The sequence below is a fragment of the Diadema setosum genome, chromosome 19 (genome assembly GCF_964275005.1).
Source record: "Diadema setosum chromosome 19, eeDiaSeto1, whole genome shotgun sequence".
Lineage (NCBI taxonomy): Eukaryota > Metazoa > Echinodermata > Echinoidea > Diadematoida > Diadematidae > Diadema > Diadema setosum.
The window spans coordinates 18,513,248-18,531,645 of record NC_092703.1 but is presented as its reverse complement, the minus strand read 5'-3'; the positions used below and the strand labels follow the sequence as shown (position 1 = coordinate 18,531,645).

The 18,398-nt window shown below is 39.1% G+C and overlaps 1 protein-coding gene across 1 annotated transcript in view; it reads right to left on the bottom strand.

Moving 5' to 3' along the window:
- LOC140242772 (membrane-bound transcription factor site-2 protease-like) overlaps positions 1-17,885 on the bottom strand; it is a 28,469-nt gene extending 10,584 nt beyond the window's left edge. The window contains exons 1-4 of the mRNA XM_072322532.1: positions 17,741-17,885; positions 8,252-8,518; positions 5,193-5,296; positions 1,841-2,087 (exon numbers count right to left, since the gene is read on the bottom strand). Coding sequence (XP_072178633.1) covers positions 1,841-2,087; positions 5,193-5,296; positions 8,252-8,518; positions 17,741-17,815 — 693 coding nt within the window. The 5' untranslated portion in view covers positions 17,816-17,885. The remainder of the gene's footprint in view (positions 1-1,840; positions 2,088-5,192; positions 5,297-8,251; positions 8,519-17,740) is intronic.
- Between the last annotated feature and the right edge of the window lie 513 nt (positions 17,886-18,398).

The following is an 18,398-nucleotide window of genomic DNA, read 5'->3' as shown; positions in this document are numbered from 1 at the left end:
CTTAACCAAATCGAATGGGGTTTTCCGCAAAATAGAGCTAAGGTGTTATATTTTAAGACCCTGAAGTAGCATTTAGACAATTTAATCATATTGGGTGCTATCAATGCGAAAATCTGATTATAGCCTTCATGGTTCCATGACAAATGCTCCTCAACCTTTCTTCCGTCGACATTTGCTCTGTAGACAATAGCTCTGCTGTCATTTGCTTCACCAATATGTGCTCTGTCGACATCTGCTCTGCCAACATTTGGTCCATCGACAACTGCTCCGCTTACATTTACTCTGAAAATACATTTCCTCTGTCAATAAATATGAATAAAGTTTCAGAATCCGAAAATGTCTCTAGAACGATGGAGAGATGGTGTTTTGAGACCCATTTCCAACCGTCAGAACCCAATCTGATGGCAAAATTTAGGGGACCGTAATTATGATGTCACGCAAGCAACAAATCAGCCCTGTGCTGATGCGCTGTTGCTATGCAGCGCCGTGGTTCAGAGCATGAATTCTGCATGATCTGTGTAGAAGGCGAAATCTCTTCTTCACAGAATCAGGTACAAGTTGGTTATAATTTTTGCAAATTTTTACTTCTTAAGTCCATCTTGCTTAGAATTACTAGTAAGTATAGAAATGTTATCTTTTTAGACTTCTACTTGCGCTTTTGTGCCTCATCAATCTCACCTCTCAAAAGGCTCATAGGCCTTGGCACTCTATTTGAACTAGGACCAGCTGCTGGCAAATCTCCTTTACAGTGTGTGTTCTATCTAAGGGCAGCTACTAGTATAGTTACGGCCGTGACGGCGTGTCAAGCCGCTTCAGCCACACAAGCACACTAAGAGCGCGTTTACGCCAAACACGGTAACATCAACGGCAAAGCAAGTGTCAGTGCAGCAAATGTCGGCGGAGCAAATGTCGGCGGAGCAAATGTCGGCAGAGCAAATGTCGGTGGAGCAAGTTTCGATGGAGCAATTGCTGGCAGAGCAAATGCCACAAAGCTACTGTCATGGAGCATTTGTTGCAATTTTTGAGCATGAGCAATTTTCCGTGGAGCATATGTTGGTGGAGCATATGTCGTGTCACCAGCCATCATATATGAAATCCCAAATTCTAACTCAACTCCAATGCTCAAAACTGAGAGTAGAACACATCCAAAAGTTTTGTACATGAAAATACTGTTGACATGGGTTGGGAGCACATTTCTTAAAAAATATTGTACAAAACTTTACATCAATCACACGTGCTTAATTTCCACTGAGTAACTTTAAAAACTGGTTTAAAGTATGTACCACAAAAGGTATCTTCCCCATCTACCTATGATGGTGGTCACATGTACCTAAGTTTAGGTTAATTGCTCAAAGAGTGAGAGGGTAGCTTGATCGACAAAATTTTGAAAGAGACTGACCGATCTACTCCCCAGCCACATGACCTCAGCAAAGAATAATTTCTATACCTCCCCTCCCCCCTCCACACACACACACACACACACTGCAGCTTTCAATTCAGAACAGTAGGGCAGTCTTGCTCTATCCACATTTGTCAGTTGTTTCAATTTCTGTGGATGAGGACACTTTCGTCAACCGTACTGTGTAAGCTGTCACACGCATGCTCACTGTACTTAAATACACAGTAGCTAGCCACACCGTCCTGTTTACAGACCAAACACTGTTTTCATCAAGAACCTTCCTGAAAATCAACAGGATGGGGAGATGTTCAGTTTTACATGTGCACAGATCACTTTTATGCTGTCTCCAGTCCTCTTTGCCATACTGTCCTAGAATTTAAAGCTCAGAACTATGTATTTGAGGGGGCATAAATACTGAAAGAGTTATTAAAAACAACAAACCGGTGATAGCCATGTAATGGTGACGCCCTGCCCTGTGAGGTACAGTGGGTACAGGAGGTACGGTAGAAACACGAGTATGACCAGCCCTAGGAGCACAAGCAGTAAATTGTGCCACACTCCAGCACAATAGATCCGCAACTGGCTGAAGGGTGTCAAGGCCTGCAAGTTTTCAGTGTGGAGGTCAACATATGCACCAGGATAAATCAGCATAATGAAGACTCCAAAGCCATTGACACGTACCTTTTCCCTGCATTATGACAAACAGTTAAAACAGAAATTTAGGCACAGGTATATGTTGCATCATGTCTAAAATATCTCACCATTATCCTAGAGTTCCTTGCCTGTGATGAATGCAAACTGATACTAACATGAAAACATACATAAATACAAACTTCACAAGAAAACCAAATGAGGGTATGCATTAGGCCTTTCACACAACCACCAATAGTTACAGTGTACTATCATGTGCATCATGATTCAGATTGCAACATAAAACTTTTTTTTTGCGACTAATTGCAAGATCAAAAATCATGGTTTGCTCACCACATTTCCCAAATAATTGTGATTATTGCAGGGTAAAGAGTTTTTGACCAGTGTGCAAAATCATTTCAGTTTTCTTGTATCCAAAAAGGCTAGGCACATATTGGAATGTTGGGAGAGTCAGTCAAAGTCAGGTCAAACTCCAAGACAAACACGTATGAAGTTTGACTTCCCGAAATTTAGGTTGCAATTTTTCTAAATGAACCAGTGTGATTTGGATCATAATCTCTTTCATGTACATACATTGTACATGTGAACAAGAGTGCCAGAATTTGAATCGTGATTCAGTATGTGAATGGGCCAATTATTGCACCTTGTCAATACACTTATTTATTGGTACAGCTTTATATTGTGAAAGAGAGTATATGTAGGCAAGTGCATTTTCTTCCACAGTCTACTTTCACACAATATATTTCTTTCTTTCTTTTGTGTGTGTATGTTGAATGCACAACCACCACTACGGTAACTTTCTACAATGAATTTCTTGTGCTAAAGTAGACAGGACATTGCTTCAAGGATTTAATTTTATAACCATGGAAAACTGAAGGTGTTCTATTACTGCAAACTATTGAAAACAGTGTTTATATATCTAGAAGGTTTTATCTCAGCAGAGGCAAGTCCAATTTCTTTGCATGACCTCCAAATGCTTTGGAACGTAAAAGGTAGAAATATCTGTTCCAACAACAGGTGGTAACCTCAATTACAGTTCATGGAGTTAAAATTAAAAGGCTAAACAGGCACAAAGTATCTGGGCACCGTGATGGATGACAAACTGAGCTGGGGGAATGATGTGATTCAGCTGAAGTCAGGGCTGCCAAAGAATGTACTACTTGAGGAAACTGAAGTCTTTTCATATTGATGACACTATTTTTGCAGCTTTTCTCAAGCATCTATCATTGAAAGTGCTGTGTTATATGGCTGTATTGTATGGTGCAGTATAAGTCTCAGGAAGGGAGACACCCTCGAGATAAAGAGGTTGTGAAACAGGCAAGTAAACTCACAGTGCTGCCACAAAAGTTTAGGATGCTAGATGTTATAACTAGAATTATCACTGAAGGTGATTAATACCCCGCCCCTAGTGTTGCTTTATAGTATGTGATGTCATGAGGGCAATGAAGTTAATACCAAGTTTGTGCATTTGTCGAATTGGAAACAGAATAATTTTAGTTTACTGTACAATTACAGAGTTGACACGGAGTATAAAACTTACAGCAAATGGAAACATGCTTCCCCCCAGCATCACTACACTTAAAGACCATCATACACACCAAATTTGACCTTCATAGCTTGAATGGTTTATTTGATATAAAAATGAGTGGTTACCATGGCAACACATTTTCCTTAAACTAACACATTGGTGTCTTGCAAAACCACACTTCTAGATCATGATACATAGTAAATTTGACTTTAATTGCTTGAATGATGGAAAAGTTATTCGATCTGCAAGGTTTTGGTAAAATTGTGGTTACCATGGCAATGGTTTATGTGACAAACACAAAAATTATGTGTTCCACATCTATACCTCAGGGCCATAATGCCTACCAAATTTGGTTTCAATTGCTTGAAAACTGTGGAAGAAATTCACTCCACAGGATTAAAAAAAAAAAAAAAAACATGCGGTTACAATGGCAACGCAATGTCCGATACAAATACAAAGGACATTTTGCAAAACTACACTTAAAGAACATCATACACACCAAATTTTACCTTCATAGATTAAATGGTTCAATTTGATACAAAAATGAGTGGTTACCATGGCAACACATTTTTCTTATATTAACACATTGGTGTCTTGCACAACTACACCTCCCGATCATCATACATACTATATTTGACCTTAATTGCTTGAATGTTGTGGAAGTTATTCAATCCACAAGGTTTTGGTAAAATTATGGTTACCATGGCAACGCTTTGTCCGACAAACACAAAAATTATGTGTTCCACATCTATGCCTCAAGACCATAATGCCTACCAAATTTGATTTCAATTGCTTCAAAACTGTGAAAGTTGTTCACTCCACAAGATTTCGAAGAAAACATCCGGTTACCACGGTAACGCTTTGTCAAGTACAAACACAAAGAGTGTCTTGCATAACTACACCTATAGATCATCATAGATACCAATTTTGAAATTGATAGCTTAAATACTCTATGGAAGTTATTCAATCCACAAGGTTTTGGTAAAATTATGGTTACCATGGCAACCGCATTGTCCGACAAACACAAAAAAAAACATGTCTTGCACATCTATACCTCAATATCATCATTAAGTTTCATTTAAATTGCTTCAAGACTGTAGGAGTTCGCGATGCAAGATTTTGCAACAGACCGACCGACCGCCCGACCGCCCACCCGCCAGACCGACATCACAGTGATTCCTATATAATGAATGCACATCTCAAATGAGTTTTAAGAAAACTGGTCTAGAAACATGGCCAGTATTGCACATACAAATGTGATGCAGCGGGAGCCGCAGCGGCAGTTTAACACTGCTGAATTGAAAGTGTCCTCCGTACATGAATCAGGAATACAATAGGACCCATGCAATGTTCAGTAAATTCACATCTATGCAGTTACCATAATAACAATGCAGAATAGAAGGCATCTTACATCCATAGTTTGATAGAATTTCATGGATAACAACATCTTGCATAGCTTAATATTTGACATGTAAGAAAATAACATCTTGCATAGGTTAATATTTGACATGTAAGAAAATAACATCTTGCATTCATAGGTTAATATTTGACATGTAAGAAAATAAAGTCAGGGCCACAGAAGGACCTATAACATTTCAGAAATATTTAACTTACCTGACTGCAGCAATAGCATGGCCAAGTTCATGGAAGATGCCACTTATGAACAATACAGCAAAGAAATAGGTGATCTGGTTTAGGGGAAGGTTAACACCAGGCATCTGTCATAGAAACATTCAGCAAAATGACAATATAAAGGCACCAGTGGTAAATTTGTCATTGGGTATAATGCCCCTGTCACACTTTGCCGCATAAGGCAAACACATATAAGAAACGATTATCGATTTTTGGCATCTGTTGATCTGCATTTCATGTCCTTGTTATTCATTGGATAGATGTTTATCTTCCTGTTTTTGCCATCAAAGCAGCCAGAAAACTCTGTGCATGTACAAAGTTTTTTCTTGCCAAAGACAGATAGCGCAATCTGACCCTTGCACGATGGTTGTACATTTTCTCCTGTATTTGTACTGTACTTTGTCGTTTTCTATGCATTTCCATTCACTAGGCCTCCCGTAGAGTCCGTTGCTGCAAGAGATGAAACGGATGGAACAGCTACTTGTATGTACAGCACATGTACACGGTTCTCAGACATTTGATTAACGTCTCATGCATCATCCATTTGTTCCTCTTGTGTTTTGTCCTGTGGGCATGTGGTTCATATTCGTTTCTCATGCATTTTGGCATGTCCCACTGTCCTGTACACAATTGCCCCGGGTGCGTTTTGTTCAGCCCCTTGACGGTGCATATATAGGCTCCTCTAAAACAGAAACATTACACTTTGTTCACCGGATTGCGGATTCGAACGACAAATGAGCAAAATATTGCCCGTTTCGTGTACGATGGACCTATCCAGCAAAGTGTGACATGGGCTTAATGGTCACACCGAAGAAGCCGCTGCCCTATGACCATACACAAGATCCTATGTGTAGATATGATATACAGTGTTCCACACAAAACATCAATTTCATTCATTCTGGAAAGGAACATTTTGCACAGACTGTAAACACACACACAAAAAAAAACACATTTAAAACTAGAAATGTCGCTATGGCGACTGGTATGCTTCCACCATAATGCATGGTTCTCCTAATAGGTCTATAGTACAATATCTTGACAATGTGTGATGACAGTTTCACATAATTGACAAAATATTAAAAGGTCAGCCTGTTTGTCACAAATGTGTTGAATGTTCACTTCCCTTGAACAAGGTTTAACTGGATGACTGGCTATCAGGCATTTGGGGACTTGAGGATTTTTACTTGACTTTTGACCCTTTATTAGTTACAATGTATATAAAATTAGTTATTATATATAATTTCACCTTGACCTTTGACTTCTGACCTTGAGCTGAGTACGTGAGCCCAAAAGTCAATAGGCACAACTTCATCCACTCATACGCTAAGTTTCATTTGAATACGGTACCTCATACAGTTCTATTACACACTGCCACAAAATCAATTACAGACGGAGGACAGATGGACCAGATAGAGGGATGGACAGATGGACAGACAGATGAATGAATGGACAGATGGACAACCTGAAAACATTATGCCTTCAGTGACACTTAGTGGTAGAGGCACAAAAACAGATACGAGCTTTTGTATAAAATAGATACATGTCGAATATGTGTAATACATAAAGAACATGTTTTCAAACTCTTTTCACAGCATTTATGGTAATATTCTACACGAGATACAAAACAAAACAATCATTACATTTTTTCAGTATACACTTCATAAAGACCATCTAAATTCTAATGCTTACTTGATAATCGTAGTCAAAGAAGTTTTGAGATCCAAATAAGATGCAATGTCATATAATGTCATGATAACGCACATGACTGCTTCTTAGTTTCTTTGTTTTCATTCAGACTTTCACTAGTCTCTTGCCTTTATTCACCTACAACTCTTTAATCAGCTCACATCTGAATCAGTCTGAAGTTGGATTTTGAATATCTTGTGAGAGTCAAATTACTGCAAATTTTTAACCTGATTCACAGTTGTCAGTTTTGATAGCTAGTACTTTCTTTGCAACTGCTTGACAAATTGCCTTACATCGACATAAATAAGCACTGAATTGATCAGTGTTTTAGTAGTAGCCATGATAAAAAAATCATGGGCGTACATACTCGAGCAGGATTCGAACCTATGACCTCCTGGTCACCAGACAGGCGTCATCTCCACTAGACCACCGAGCTTTCGCCCGACAGCAAGTGTTGGCTCTAATCCTTTCTAGCATGCAGCGGGTACTGCGTAATTATTCAAATTCATGAAATTCTTCCGTTGAGATGTTCCACGATGGTATCTTGAGCCACTTCAGAGATATGGAGGAAGAAGTGAAATATAGCATTTTCACTGGACCTTTGACCCTTTTGGCATAAATAACAAAAAAAAAAAAGACTTCCAAGAGAATCTCTATGGGGTAATACACTAAGTTTCAAGAAAAATCTTGCAGGCACTGCATAAATATGAGGGGAAAAGTGAAATTTTGAGGAGTCAACATTGACCTTGACCCTACAACCGCAAAATTCCCTAGATAATCACTTCCAATCAGTACATGCATATGTACAATGTACTAAGTTCCATGAAGATACCTTGAACCATTTCTGAGAAATGGCAAAAAAGTGGAAATTTACTTTTTTCTTTTACTTGACCTTTGTCTCTGACCTCTGACCTCATGACTCAAAATTCTCTCTAGAATCTTTACTTTGTAGTTCATGAATACACTAAGTTTCAAGAAGAAACCTTCAGGCATTGCATAGATATGGGGGAATAGTGAAATTTTGAGCATTTGACCTTGACCTTTGAGCTTGAGCATCTATGCCAAAAAGATAATAGGCACAACTTCACCCACTCATGAATATGCAAGCCAAGTTTCATAAGATACCTCACATGGTTTTTTAGTTCTCCATAAGATTGATTACGGACGGATGGAAGGACAGACAGAAGGACAGACGGAAGGACGGACAACCCGAAGACATACTGCTTCCAGTGACATCTCGGCGGAGGAGCAAAATTAAAAGTGCTGCCTTACCAAAGGCTGGGAATCTATCACAAGACAATTACTATCCAAGATCGATATACATGTATGAAGATTGATTGGTATTCCCTACTTACTACTGGAGTTAAAACTTGCTCAGGTTTGTCCTGGGAAAATGCCTTGACCAATGTCATTAGGAGCAGTGCTACAGCTACAAACATCAGACCCACTCCAAACCATGACCCTAGGGTGAACCATGATCGTAGCATTCTCGGCTTGCATTGTCCAAGACGCATAAAGAGTCGATTGAGTTTGGCAGTGTGGAACTTGATCTGTGCAATGGACACCTGCATTCCATATCGCCCCTTAAACGAAGAATACTGCTCACTGCATCGTTTGTTGGTCTAAGATAAAAGAAAAATACATATAAATTATTCAGCCCTTAAGAATTCAAAATGTTTATGAATATGACAGGTCTGCCAACATTCCAACATACAAATCAGGGAGATTCCACACACTTATCAGGGAGATATCCGAGTGTAACATGCATTTCTATGGGTGAAAATAATTCCCAAATCAGGGAGATTTTAACATTCTCTTATTCAGACATGAACAGATTTTGACATTTTCAGGGAGACTCCTGCATACTGTACATCAGGGAGACATGCCAGCTCTGATATGCATTCTAAATTCAGCCTTTTGAATATAAATACTCTGTATACAATTTGTATGTGACATGTACAGTGGACTCCTGTCACAAAGTCCTCGGGACTGGCAGTTTTCTTTCATTATAACAAAATTTTGTGATAACCAAACAAATCAACAATAAAAAACACAGCGGATATTTTTTATGTTGCAGCATGAATTTTTACCTCATTGTGACTGGAATTTTGTTATGATCACGTTCCCTATTACAAGGGTGCACTGTATGCACTTATCAAACCCGTCATCATGTCTTCATGAGTACCATCTACACTGTATCCTTCCTAGGAATATCATTCATAATGGACCATTGAGATTGAAGTACAATGTACGAAAATTTAATGATCATGTGTGAGAAACTTACAATCATTTTCTTGAACATGGTACAAATTGTCATCTCTCCCTGTCAGCATTGTTTTGTTTCCTTGTCAAATATCATGAAGTGTAATAACAGTATGCACTATCTTAGAGTCAAACTTGCTTATTCAAAATTAAGTTTCTAGTTTCAAAAGCCTTTAATTCCATTCTAAAATAAAATTGCAGTTCCACATTCTCAAGCCTTATTCTCATGGCACTTTTAAATTCCTAAAAGTCCTGCACGTTGCTTTCCAACATTAGCAATGTAGGAATTTCGTGATAACTTTGCTTAAGTAGGCTCAAGGGATGATTCATGTGTATATTTTTTTTTGGTAATACACACTTTATTTCCGAAATGTCTGAAGTAGTGGCATAGATTAGTCCCCAATTCAGGAGGGAGATTACCCATAGCAAATATCTCAGCTGTGGTTCTACAAAATTGTAATCCCTTCAGTTTACATGTACAATGTAACATGTAAGTGCTAGCAGGGAAAAAAGAGGTGTATTTCTTAAGTACATTCCCCTCTTTTACAAATGGGCCATTCTCCGAAAAAAGTGTGCGATTACATTTGTACAGCTGACAAAAATTCAACATCAAAGATTTCATTAATTTTTTTATCAATTCAGAAACTTTAATCCCTTAGGAATACAAAACAATTAATGGGTGATTTTTGAAAGCATATATTTTTTCTAGAAACATTTTAAAACTCAGAGTCCCTTTGTACATGTTAAAGCCACATATCAGATACGTTACCAGAGGTAGCACCTTTGAAAATCCTTGACTGTCTGCCTACTTCGTATTTCTTGCTTTAAAATGGCAATGCCTAATGTAAAACTACAAGCTTAAACATAAACATCATGGAAACAATTTGGAGTCAACTTTGGTCTAATCTGTAATGAAAATGATCATGATGTATAGTGTGAAGGTCAAATAAAAATCAAGAAAATATGAATTTCGGCTTAAAAGATGTTACCCTAATTTTACTTTGTACCTGCATTTGAATTATATCAATAATTTCATTGATTATGCATTATAATGAAACATTATGAATAAGAATTACACTTCTCATTAGTAGCAAATGCCAGGTAGTATCTCTGCCAGATTAGATACATTTTGGATCGAAAGAAGAATAGTGTGTGGTTACGTATCTGACACATTAGAAGTGCCGTTAGCATGTACATAATAATATAATTTCAGACCCAACACCAATCATGTGAATGTCAATTAATTCATTTTAACTTATGAGAACATCACAATGCGACTTTTTCCATGAAAACACAGCACTTCTAAATGAAAAGAATTATCTCGTCATAGATACGAGATTAGATACAGTCTTCAATAAAACTTAACATGACATATTCGTGAAATACAAGCACCCAACAGACACAATTTTAATACTCTTTCTCTGATATAATTCTGAAATTTTGTAATTACACTGAATAGGGTAAAAATGATGTTGGAAAAGATTTCTATGCGAATAATACACATGAATTAAATTTTCCTTTGTTCCTGTCTGTAATTAATTAGGTCATAAGAATCGATAAACGATGGTACCTGTAATGTATCTGACAAAGCGAATGTTCGATCATTGACACATTAAACTATCAATTTACATTAAACCCCAATCACTCAAACATGCGATTCCAAAACGTGATGCAATACGGTAACTGTTAAATACTATATAGTCATTTTAAGAGTATTTATAAACATAAAGATTAAACCCTATAATTAAGAAAGTCCTCTTGACTTAAACCATAATGCTGAGCACATTTTATATGTAGATAAGATGCAAAATTATAATGAACAAGGGTAAACTGTTCATGTAGTTGCATTTGCTGTGAAGCTGACAAAAGTTGGTTACCAGACTTCAGCCCTTTAAGTCCTCCTTAATTGACTTTTTGTGATGCAAAACACACAAAAAAAAACACAACAAAGCAGAAATAAAACGGATTTGTAACATAAACTGTAAAAGTGGACATTTTTGCAGTGTTGAAATTTTCGCACACTTCGTGCAACCAGAAGCTAGTGCGAAAATGAAAACACACAAATATTTTTGCCTGCCATACATGTATGTTCCAGTACAGGCGCAGCAATACGGTGCAATTAACTCGCCAAAAGCACATGACCTGGAAGCCTCATTTGCATAAAGTAAACAGCTTGTGTACGCAAAACCGCTGGGGAAGTGTTGCAGGACAATCGTAATATCTCACCTCAGAAGCCATCAAATGATTAAATGTATACAGCAAATTGAAGAAGAAACTAGAACTCTAACTAGTAATGTTAGTTATTTGGGGTTTTATTGAGGATAAACATGTAAAAATAATGTCAAAACTTAGCTTCCAAAACGGAAAATTTGGCCTCAGAACAAGTGTTATTTTCTCACATTTTCCTTCATTGCCCAAAAATGAAACTTCGGTATCGGTATATGACTTATGGCAGTATATCCATACTGCATTCCAAATATCTTTTCTGTATCATTTGGCGCACGGTTATGTCTGGAAAAAATCGAGATCACTGTCACTTGTGATCCACGTAAAATCCATAGCGTAAACAGTACGCAGTCCGATGTATCGGTTTTTGTGCTGCATGAAACAGTTGAAGCACATTGCAGGGTTCCTCTCTTGCCCACTCACCACCCTGTGGACCAAGAACCGAACCCTGTCGCATTGCGCCGAACCCGACACCGCTGATTGGCTATAGAGTAAGCGTGCACTGACCAGTAGAGAACGCATGCGCAGGAGGATGATCTAGTTGTGCATGTCCAGTATTTTCTCTTAAATTTGTTGTCTTTTTGCTCTTATTTTCACCTAACTACTAATTGCACAAACACGAAACTTTGCAGATAGTGAGTCTGGTGTATACAGACTAGACAATAGTAATATGTCAATCAAATGCATATTCATACAGGTGCAGACTTATGTCTGGAAAAAATCGTAACCCTTTCCCACGGTCAACTCAAACAGAAAAATACACAAATCTTGAAAGATACATCAGCATTTTTGACCAAAAATCATATGGGGGATGATATATCCATATTTAACAATAGATAGACAGTATGTGTGAAGTTTCAAGGCATTTGGTGGTAAAATAGTAGCATTAAAGTGAAAACATAGTTTTGGTAAGGGTTTGAGAACCCGTCTGGCACCATTTCATATTTGCTTGCAATACCCGGTATATTGAAAGAGTCTACAAAGAAACTTACCTGTCCGACGTGATTTGCCGGGATGATGAGTCGTTTTGGAGTATTTTGAGAAAAATAATAAAAGTTGGAAAACCAACTTTTATTCCAGAAGGATCCAGACTATTAACTCGGTCTCAGGGAAAACTCGACCCTATTTCAGACAATTTACACGCAGTTCGTGATCGCCATATTCTACTGTATAATACCAAATGAGGCCTAACTGAACAGACAGGAAAGTACGTGCTAATCCTGTACAAAACAAATGGACAGCGCGCGGTCCTCCAGCCTATACGCACATCACCTTAGTTGCTGAGACGCGCTGTATTTGAAGTTTTTGTTGTTGTTTATCAAGTGTCTTTGATTGTTTTTAGAGGTGCTGATAGGCGCACACTAATTTTGCGTGTGGCCAGAGGTTTTTTGATGCGCGCGTTGTAACAACTCAGACCATTACTGCGAGTAGTCAGAACGCGAAGCGCTACTTTACTAGTATACAGGCCGCTCCCATAGTACAACACTGTACAATCCAGAGGGACAACAATACAACTCAGCCCGCCGTCAAAGCGAGGCCTAGTTATCCCCGAGTCCGAGTTTAGCCTGACCCCGTTCGGGTAAGTTCTGAGACTGAACCTTTTTGGTTAATATTTCGCATTTTCGTTGTTACCCGTCGAATATCTTATTACAGCGTTATTCCGCACATTTCCTAGGCATACAGAGAGCGAAATTTGACAACTTTTGCAGGCGTACCCGAACTACACTGGACAGCAAAAGAAAGTACCCACTTCTGTCGAAGGCCACACACAAATATTCACCCCCTAGAAATATACAATATTAAGTACACAGGTGTGCTACAATGCCCTTACTTATCACATGCACATAAGCAAGTGAATGTCTTCATAAACAAAGAAGAACTTGACATGCACAGCATCTCGGTCATTGAATCAAAAGTCCCACACAACAGCACTTTCCACCATGCAAAAATGGCCACTGAATGGATAACATTTTTAAACAACCAATATGTCAAAGTGAACACCTGTTTTGTCAAAATGATGTTAATGAGTGTTTTCTGTATTTAGGGATGCTATCCTTCCTGATTATGCTAATTCTCAGAATAAAATCAATTAGCTCTTTAGACTGGACATTACATGTACTTTACTCTGCTCTAAGGCTATGGTCACAACCCCCCAAATCAGCCTGCTCGGCGACCGGTCGGCAAGTTTTTAGCTAAAACCGGTCGGAGAACGACCGGTGATCGACCAGTGACCGACCAGGCGCCGCTGATTTTTAGGGCATCGGTCGGTCGCCGCTGAAGTTTTAACGCGGAGTTAAAATTTCAGCGGCGACCAACTAGTTTTCACTCGCTGCCCAAAATACGCTCGGTATCCGAGCAGGAACCGCCAAGGTACTGACCTAATCGAGCGGTCGCTGCCGAGCGATTTAGGGAACAAAAATAATAGAGACAAAAATGACAACAGCACAGAAGAAAACCAAGAAAATAGATCGAGCGGTCGCCGTCGAGCGATTTGGGGACTAAAAATGTTAAGATAAAAATGACAGAGGCACTGAAGGAAATCAGGGCCTAGATGGAGAAGATAATCTAGCGCAATGTGGAAGAAGCAGGGGGAGGGATAAGAGGCAAGGAAACCCCACCAACATATCAGCATCTCAACATCTCGGCAACCAACATGAGGGACATTGAAGTCAGAGGCAACCACTTCGGGGCAAAAGAGATGAAAGCTAAAAGTTAGTGTCGATATGTTGACGTAGTAAAATATGGTTTGGTTACCTTATCATTCATTAAATGCCTATTGATCGAAGAAATGAATAACAAGAGATGGGGGAAATTAAAATATGAAATCAAATAGGAATAGAAAATACTGTAAAATATAGAAGCAAAAAAGATATTTTGCAAAATTCTAATCTATTCTAATCTTTGTTCCATCTTGGGTGTTCCTCCCTTTTGTTTTATTTCCTAATTTCTAGTTATCTGTGGTATCAGATGACGGAGTTTTGTTAGTTGATAATTTAACTATTAGATGTTTTGCCTCAAAGTTTTCTCTTAATTAATTGATTAATTAACACATCACAAATCACATAGGAACATTAATAAACACAGGTAGCTCGTGAGAAATTTCCGGCAGAGACAGGCGGGTGGCCGCCGGTACGCCTACGGGTCACCGGTAGATGACCTATCGATCACCCGTCGGTCGCTGAGCAATTTCGTAAAAATCGGCCGGTGGCCGGTGGGAGATCGTCCAGTTGCCGATGGGGCATCGCTCGGTGACTGCTCGGACTCTGCTCGTTGCAGATCCCCACATTTCGCCAAAATTTTACTGAAATCGATCAGTGACCGACGGGAAATCGACAGGGCGCTGCTCGGTCATCGCTAGGATTTTACAGCCTGCTCAGCATCTCAAAAAACTGCTGAGCGGTGCCAAAATTTCAGCAGCGACCGAGCAGGCTACAAATCGGTCGGTCACCGCTCTGAGTTGTGACCGTAGCCTAAGCAAGCTTCCATCAGGAAGATTATGCCACGTCTTGTAAGGCTTGTAAGGCTCATTCTGTTACATTTTGTGACTTTTGATTCAGTGACCAAGATGCTGTGCATATCATTTTTAGGTGATCCGAGTATCCTCTCGGATCACCTTCTGTATCTGTACTGATTCTTTATTCTTCTTTATTTCTCCCCAAAAGATGTGCAGAGGTTAGCTCAAAAAGTCCTCAGCCTATCAATTTCAAAATTATACCATATATGTATCATGTCCCAAAGACGACAGATCTAATAAAATCATAGTGATCAGTCGACCATGACGTCACTATGACGTCATTATATGAAAACACATTTTCATTCATATCTCATTAATGGAACGGAATTTTTCAATGAAATTTACGTCACATATATTTCAAGTCAAGTGCATTCTACTCATATTCTCAAAATTCATCTTTACCCTTAAAACGAGCGTGTACGCGCACGTTGAAATATTTACATGCTCCAATCGAGCTCAAATTTTTTTTGCACACGTTGGAGCATTTTTTGAAAAATTGAAAAAATTGGATGGACGCGTACGCGCGCGCGCATATAAGCACGCACAGCTCATATGCAATAGAAATTTCCCGTTTTTTCACTTGCATCTTATGTCTGAAATGTCAGGGAATATTTCTAGCAAGTTTCAAGTCAATTCAACTCAATATGACGTCATACGGCCCCGTCAAAGTTGAATTTTCGCGCGCGCGTCAATGGCGATATACAGTGCAAATATGCCAAAAAAATCGCCAATTTTAAATCCAATTTTACTCGTCAGGATGGACGGTGACCCCTCATTTTCTTTACGTATTCTGAAAGCTGATGAGTAATACATGTCATTTCATGGGTTGGCGATGCTGGAAAAATGACTAAAAGATATCAAATTTCTTAATAAAATAAAAAAAGTAAATTTTCAAAATGACGTCATCAAATTTCAAGTTCACTGGAGCGTATCTCACTTTTCCTTTGCCGATTTTCACCCAGATTTCAGTATGTTGTTGCTTATTAAATGCTCTTTCATTAATGTAATAACAAAATTTTTCTTGGATGATGGCATCACCTAGGGTCAAAGGTCATAAATGTTTCATCCTGTATCTTGGTAAATACCTGTCCTATCTTTCCCATATTTTGCACACGCAAAGACCATGTTACAAGAATCATTTCACAAAATAACCACTTTTTGCATCTTCGTTATGACGTGTTATCTCTATGGGAGGGAATTTTTCTACACCACCCCACTTTGCACAGACAAGATGGCATCTGAGCAAAAAGTGGTTATTTTGTGAAATGATTCTTGTAACATGGTCTTTGCGTGTGCAAAATATGGGAAAGATAGGACAGGTATTTACCAAGATACAGGATGAAACATTTATGACCTTTGACCCTAAATTACATACCCAAGATGGTGTAGATGTGAAAATTGACATGATTGTCTTTATGGAGCACTAGCTCACTTACCCTTCGGTTAATTTCTCCCAGATTTTAACATGTTGTAGCTGAGACTTTGCGCTATCATTATGTGGCTATGTGCCTTTTGTTTTTTCATACGATGTTGGGATCGTGCTAAAAAAACTTGGTTGAAATTAAAGCTTATCTTCGATAGGGTCAAAGGTCATAAATGTTTCATCCTGTATCTTGGTGAATACATGTCCTATCTTTCCCATATTTTGCACACGCAAAGACCATGTTACAAGAATCATTTCACAAAATAACCACTTTTTGCTCAGATGCCATCTTGTCTGTGGAAAATGGGGTCAAAGGTCAAATATACTTCATTCTGTATCTTCGTTAGTGTATACGGAATTCGGTACCAAAGATGGCAGGTTTGACTCCCTTTCTAAATGAGACTCCAAACATCACATGGCCAATGTCCCCTCAACGCAGATGAAACCTGTATGGTCATGCCTATTGGGATCAGGACTCAAATCATTGATTTCCCAATAGATTGGATCACCTAATTTGTCAGTGTTGACAAATTCCGAGTCTAGTTTTCTTTGCAATATTAAGATAATCACTTGCTATTGGGTATGTGATTACTAATGGATATTGCAGCATACCGTACCTGTGTACAAAAATTGTTTATTTCTACACGTGTAGGTGGTGAATTTTTGTGTTCAGCCTTTGACAGAAGTGGGTACTTTCTTTTGCTGTCCAGTGTATGTTTTGGCTTTATTCAAAGGGAGATACGACTACGAGGAGGTGAACTTTCAAGATTTTTTGTCCTTCCCTTCGCACAGTGCTTCGATAACCACGATAACCGTTGTTGCCAGTTGGCGTTAAGAATTCAAAAGCTTTGGCCTCTTATCAGTGAGTTAATTGCCGGGCCCGAGTATAGTAGTTGAGGTCTTAATCGGCGGAATATATATGCTTGTGTTTTTCTTTGGAAGCCCCTCCCCCCCCCCCCCACCACCCCACCCCGTTATGGCCGCCATGCAGTGCTGTGAAGCATTGACACTGTGACGTCAGGGCCGTGTATGTATGCATGACTGCCGATAAGTCGACGTCGATATTGACGCTTTCCGAAAACTTGATTCTCTTCAAATTCACGCGAGTAATAACGTGCCAAATGAACTTTGACATCTGCATGGATACGAAAGTAGAATCTACGTAGGGTGCCTCCGCGCCGGTCGGCCGTATTAGCTTTATTGCTTGCCTCATAACAGAACACTCACAAGCCTCACGTCGTCGTCGTCGCCTCAGCCAGCCACACCTTACATCAGATCAATATGTGGGACTACAGACAAACTAAACTAACGCTGTTAAACTGCTGGACTAAATTACCCGTTAAGAAGCCCCCCCCCCCCCCCCCCCAGTTCATGAGCGCGTGAGTTCCGTTCTTTCTTTAACTGCAATTTGATGCTTACCCTCAAATACACATCCACCAAGTAAAGAGAAGACCAAAAGCCAAGTACAAGAGCTATCCATGTGGAGCGTAGCATGTTAACCTAAGCAGTAGGTTCCTACCAACCAATCCCGCATTGAAGTCAGCCGGAATCGAAATCGCGTGTAAAGTAGTATGCTGTACATAAAGTCTATGAGAAAGTGCGGGTCGAAGTACATAAGTGCCGGTCGGCGTTGCCAATTTAAGGCTTTGCGAAGTTTAAACAATGATCGCTATCATTTAAATTATCCATGATTTTTTCCCGTGGACGGAAGCTCTCTGACCCGATCCCGGAAAAGCATCCTTTCATCAAGTCGAGGGTGGGGGGTGGGGTGATGATTTTTTTCCTGTAATTTTGTGTACTTCTCTGGTTACCATGGCAACCGTAAACTAACAACAGTGTCTGTCAGGTTGTTGTTTTTTTCTCTGTTCAAATTTCGCCTGTAATTTTTTTTTTCAGTCAAATTTCAGTTACAATATAATACAGCAGTGCATTCCAATTAAGATATTTTGATTGGCTGTATAATTTGCTGACTAACTAAAATTCGAGGTAATTGTGGTTGTGTACAATAATATCCTTGGTTTTTCATGACCGGGGTTAGTGACACAAAGGATAAATATAATGATTGGTTATAGACCTG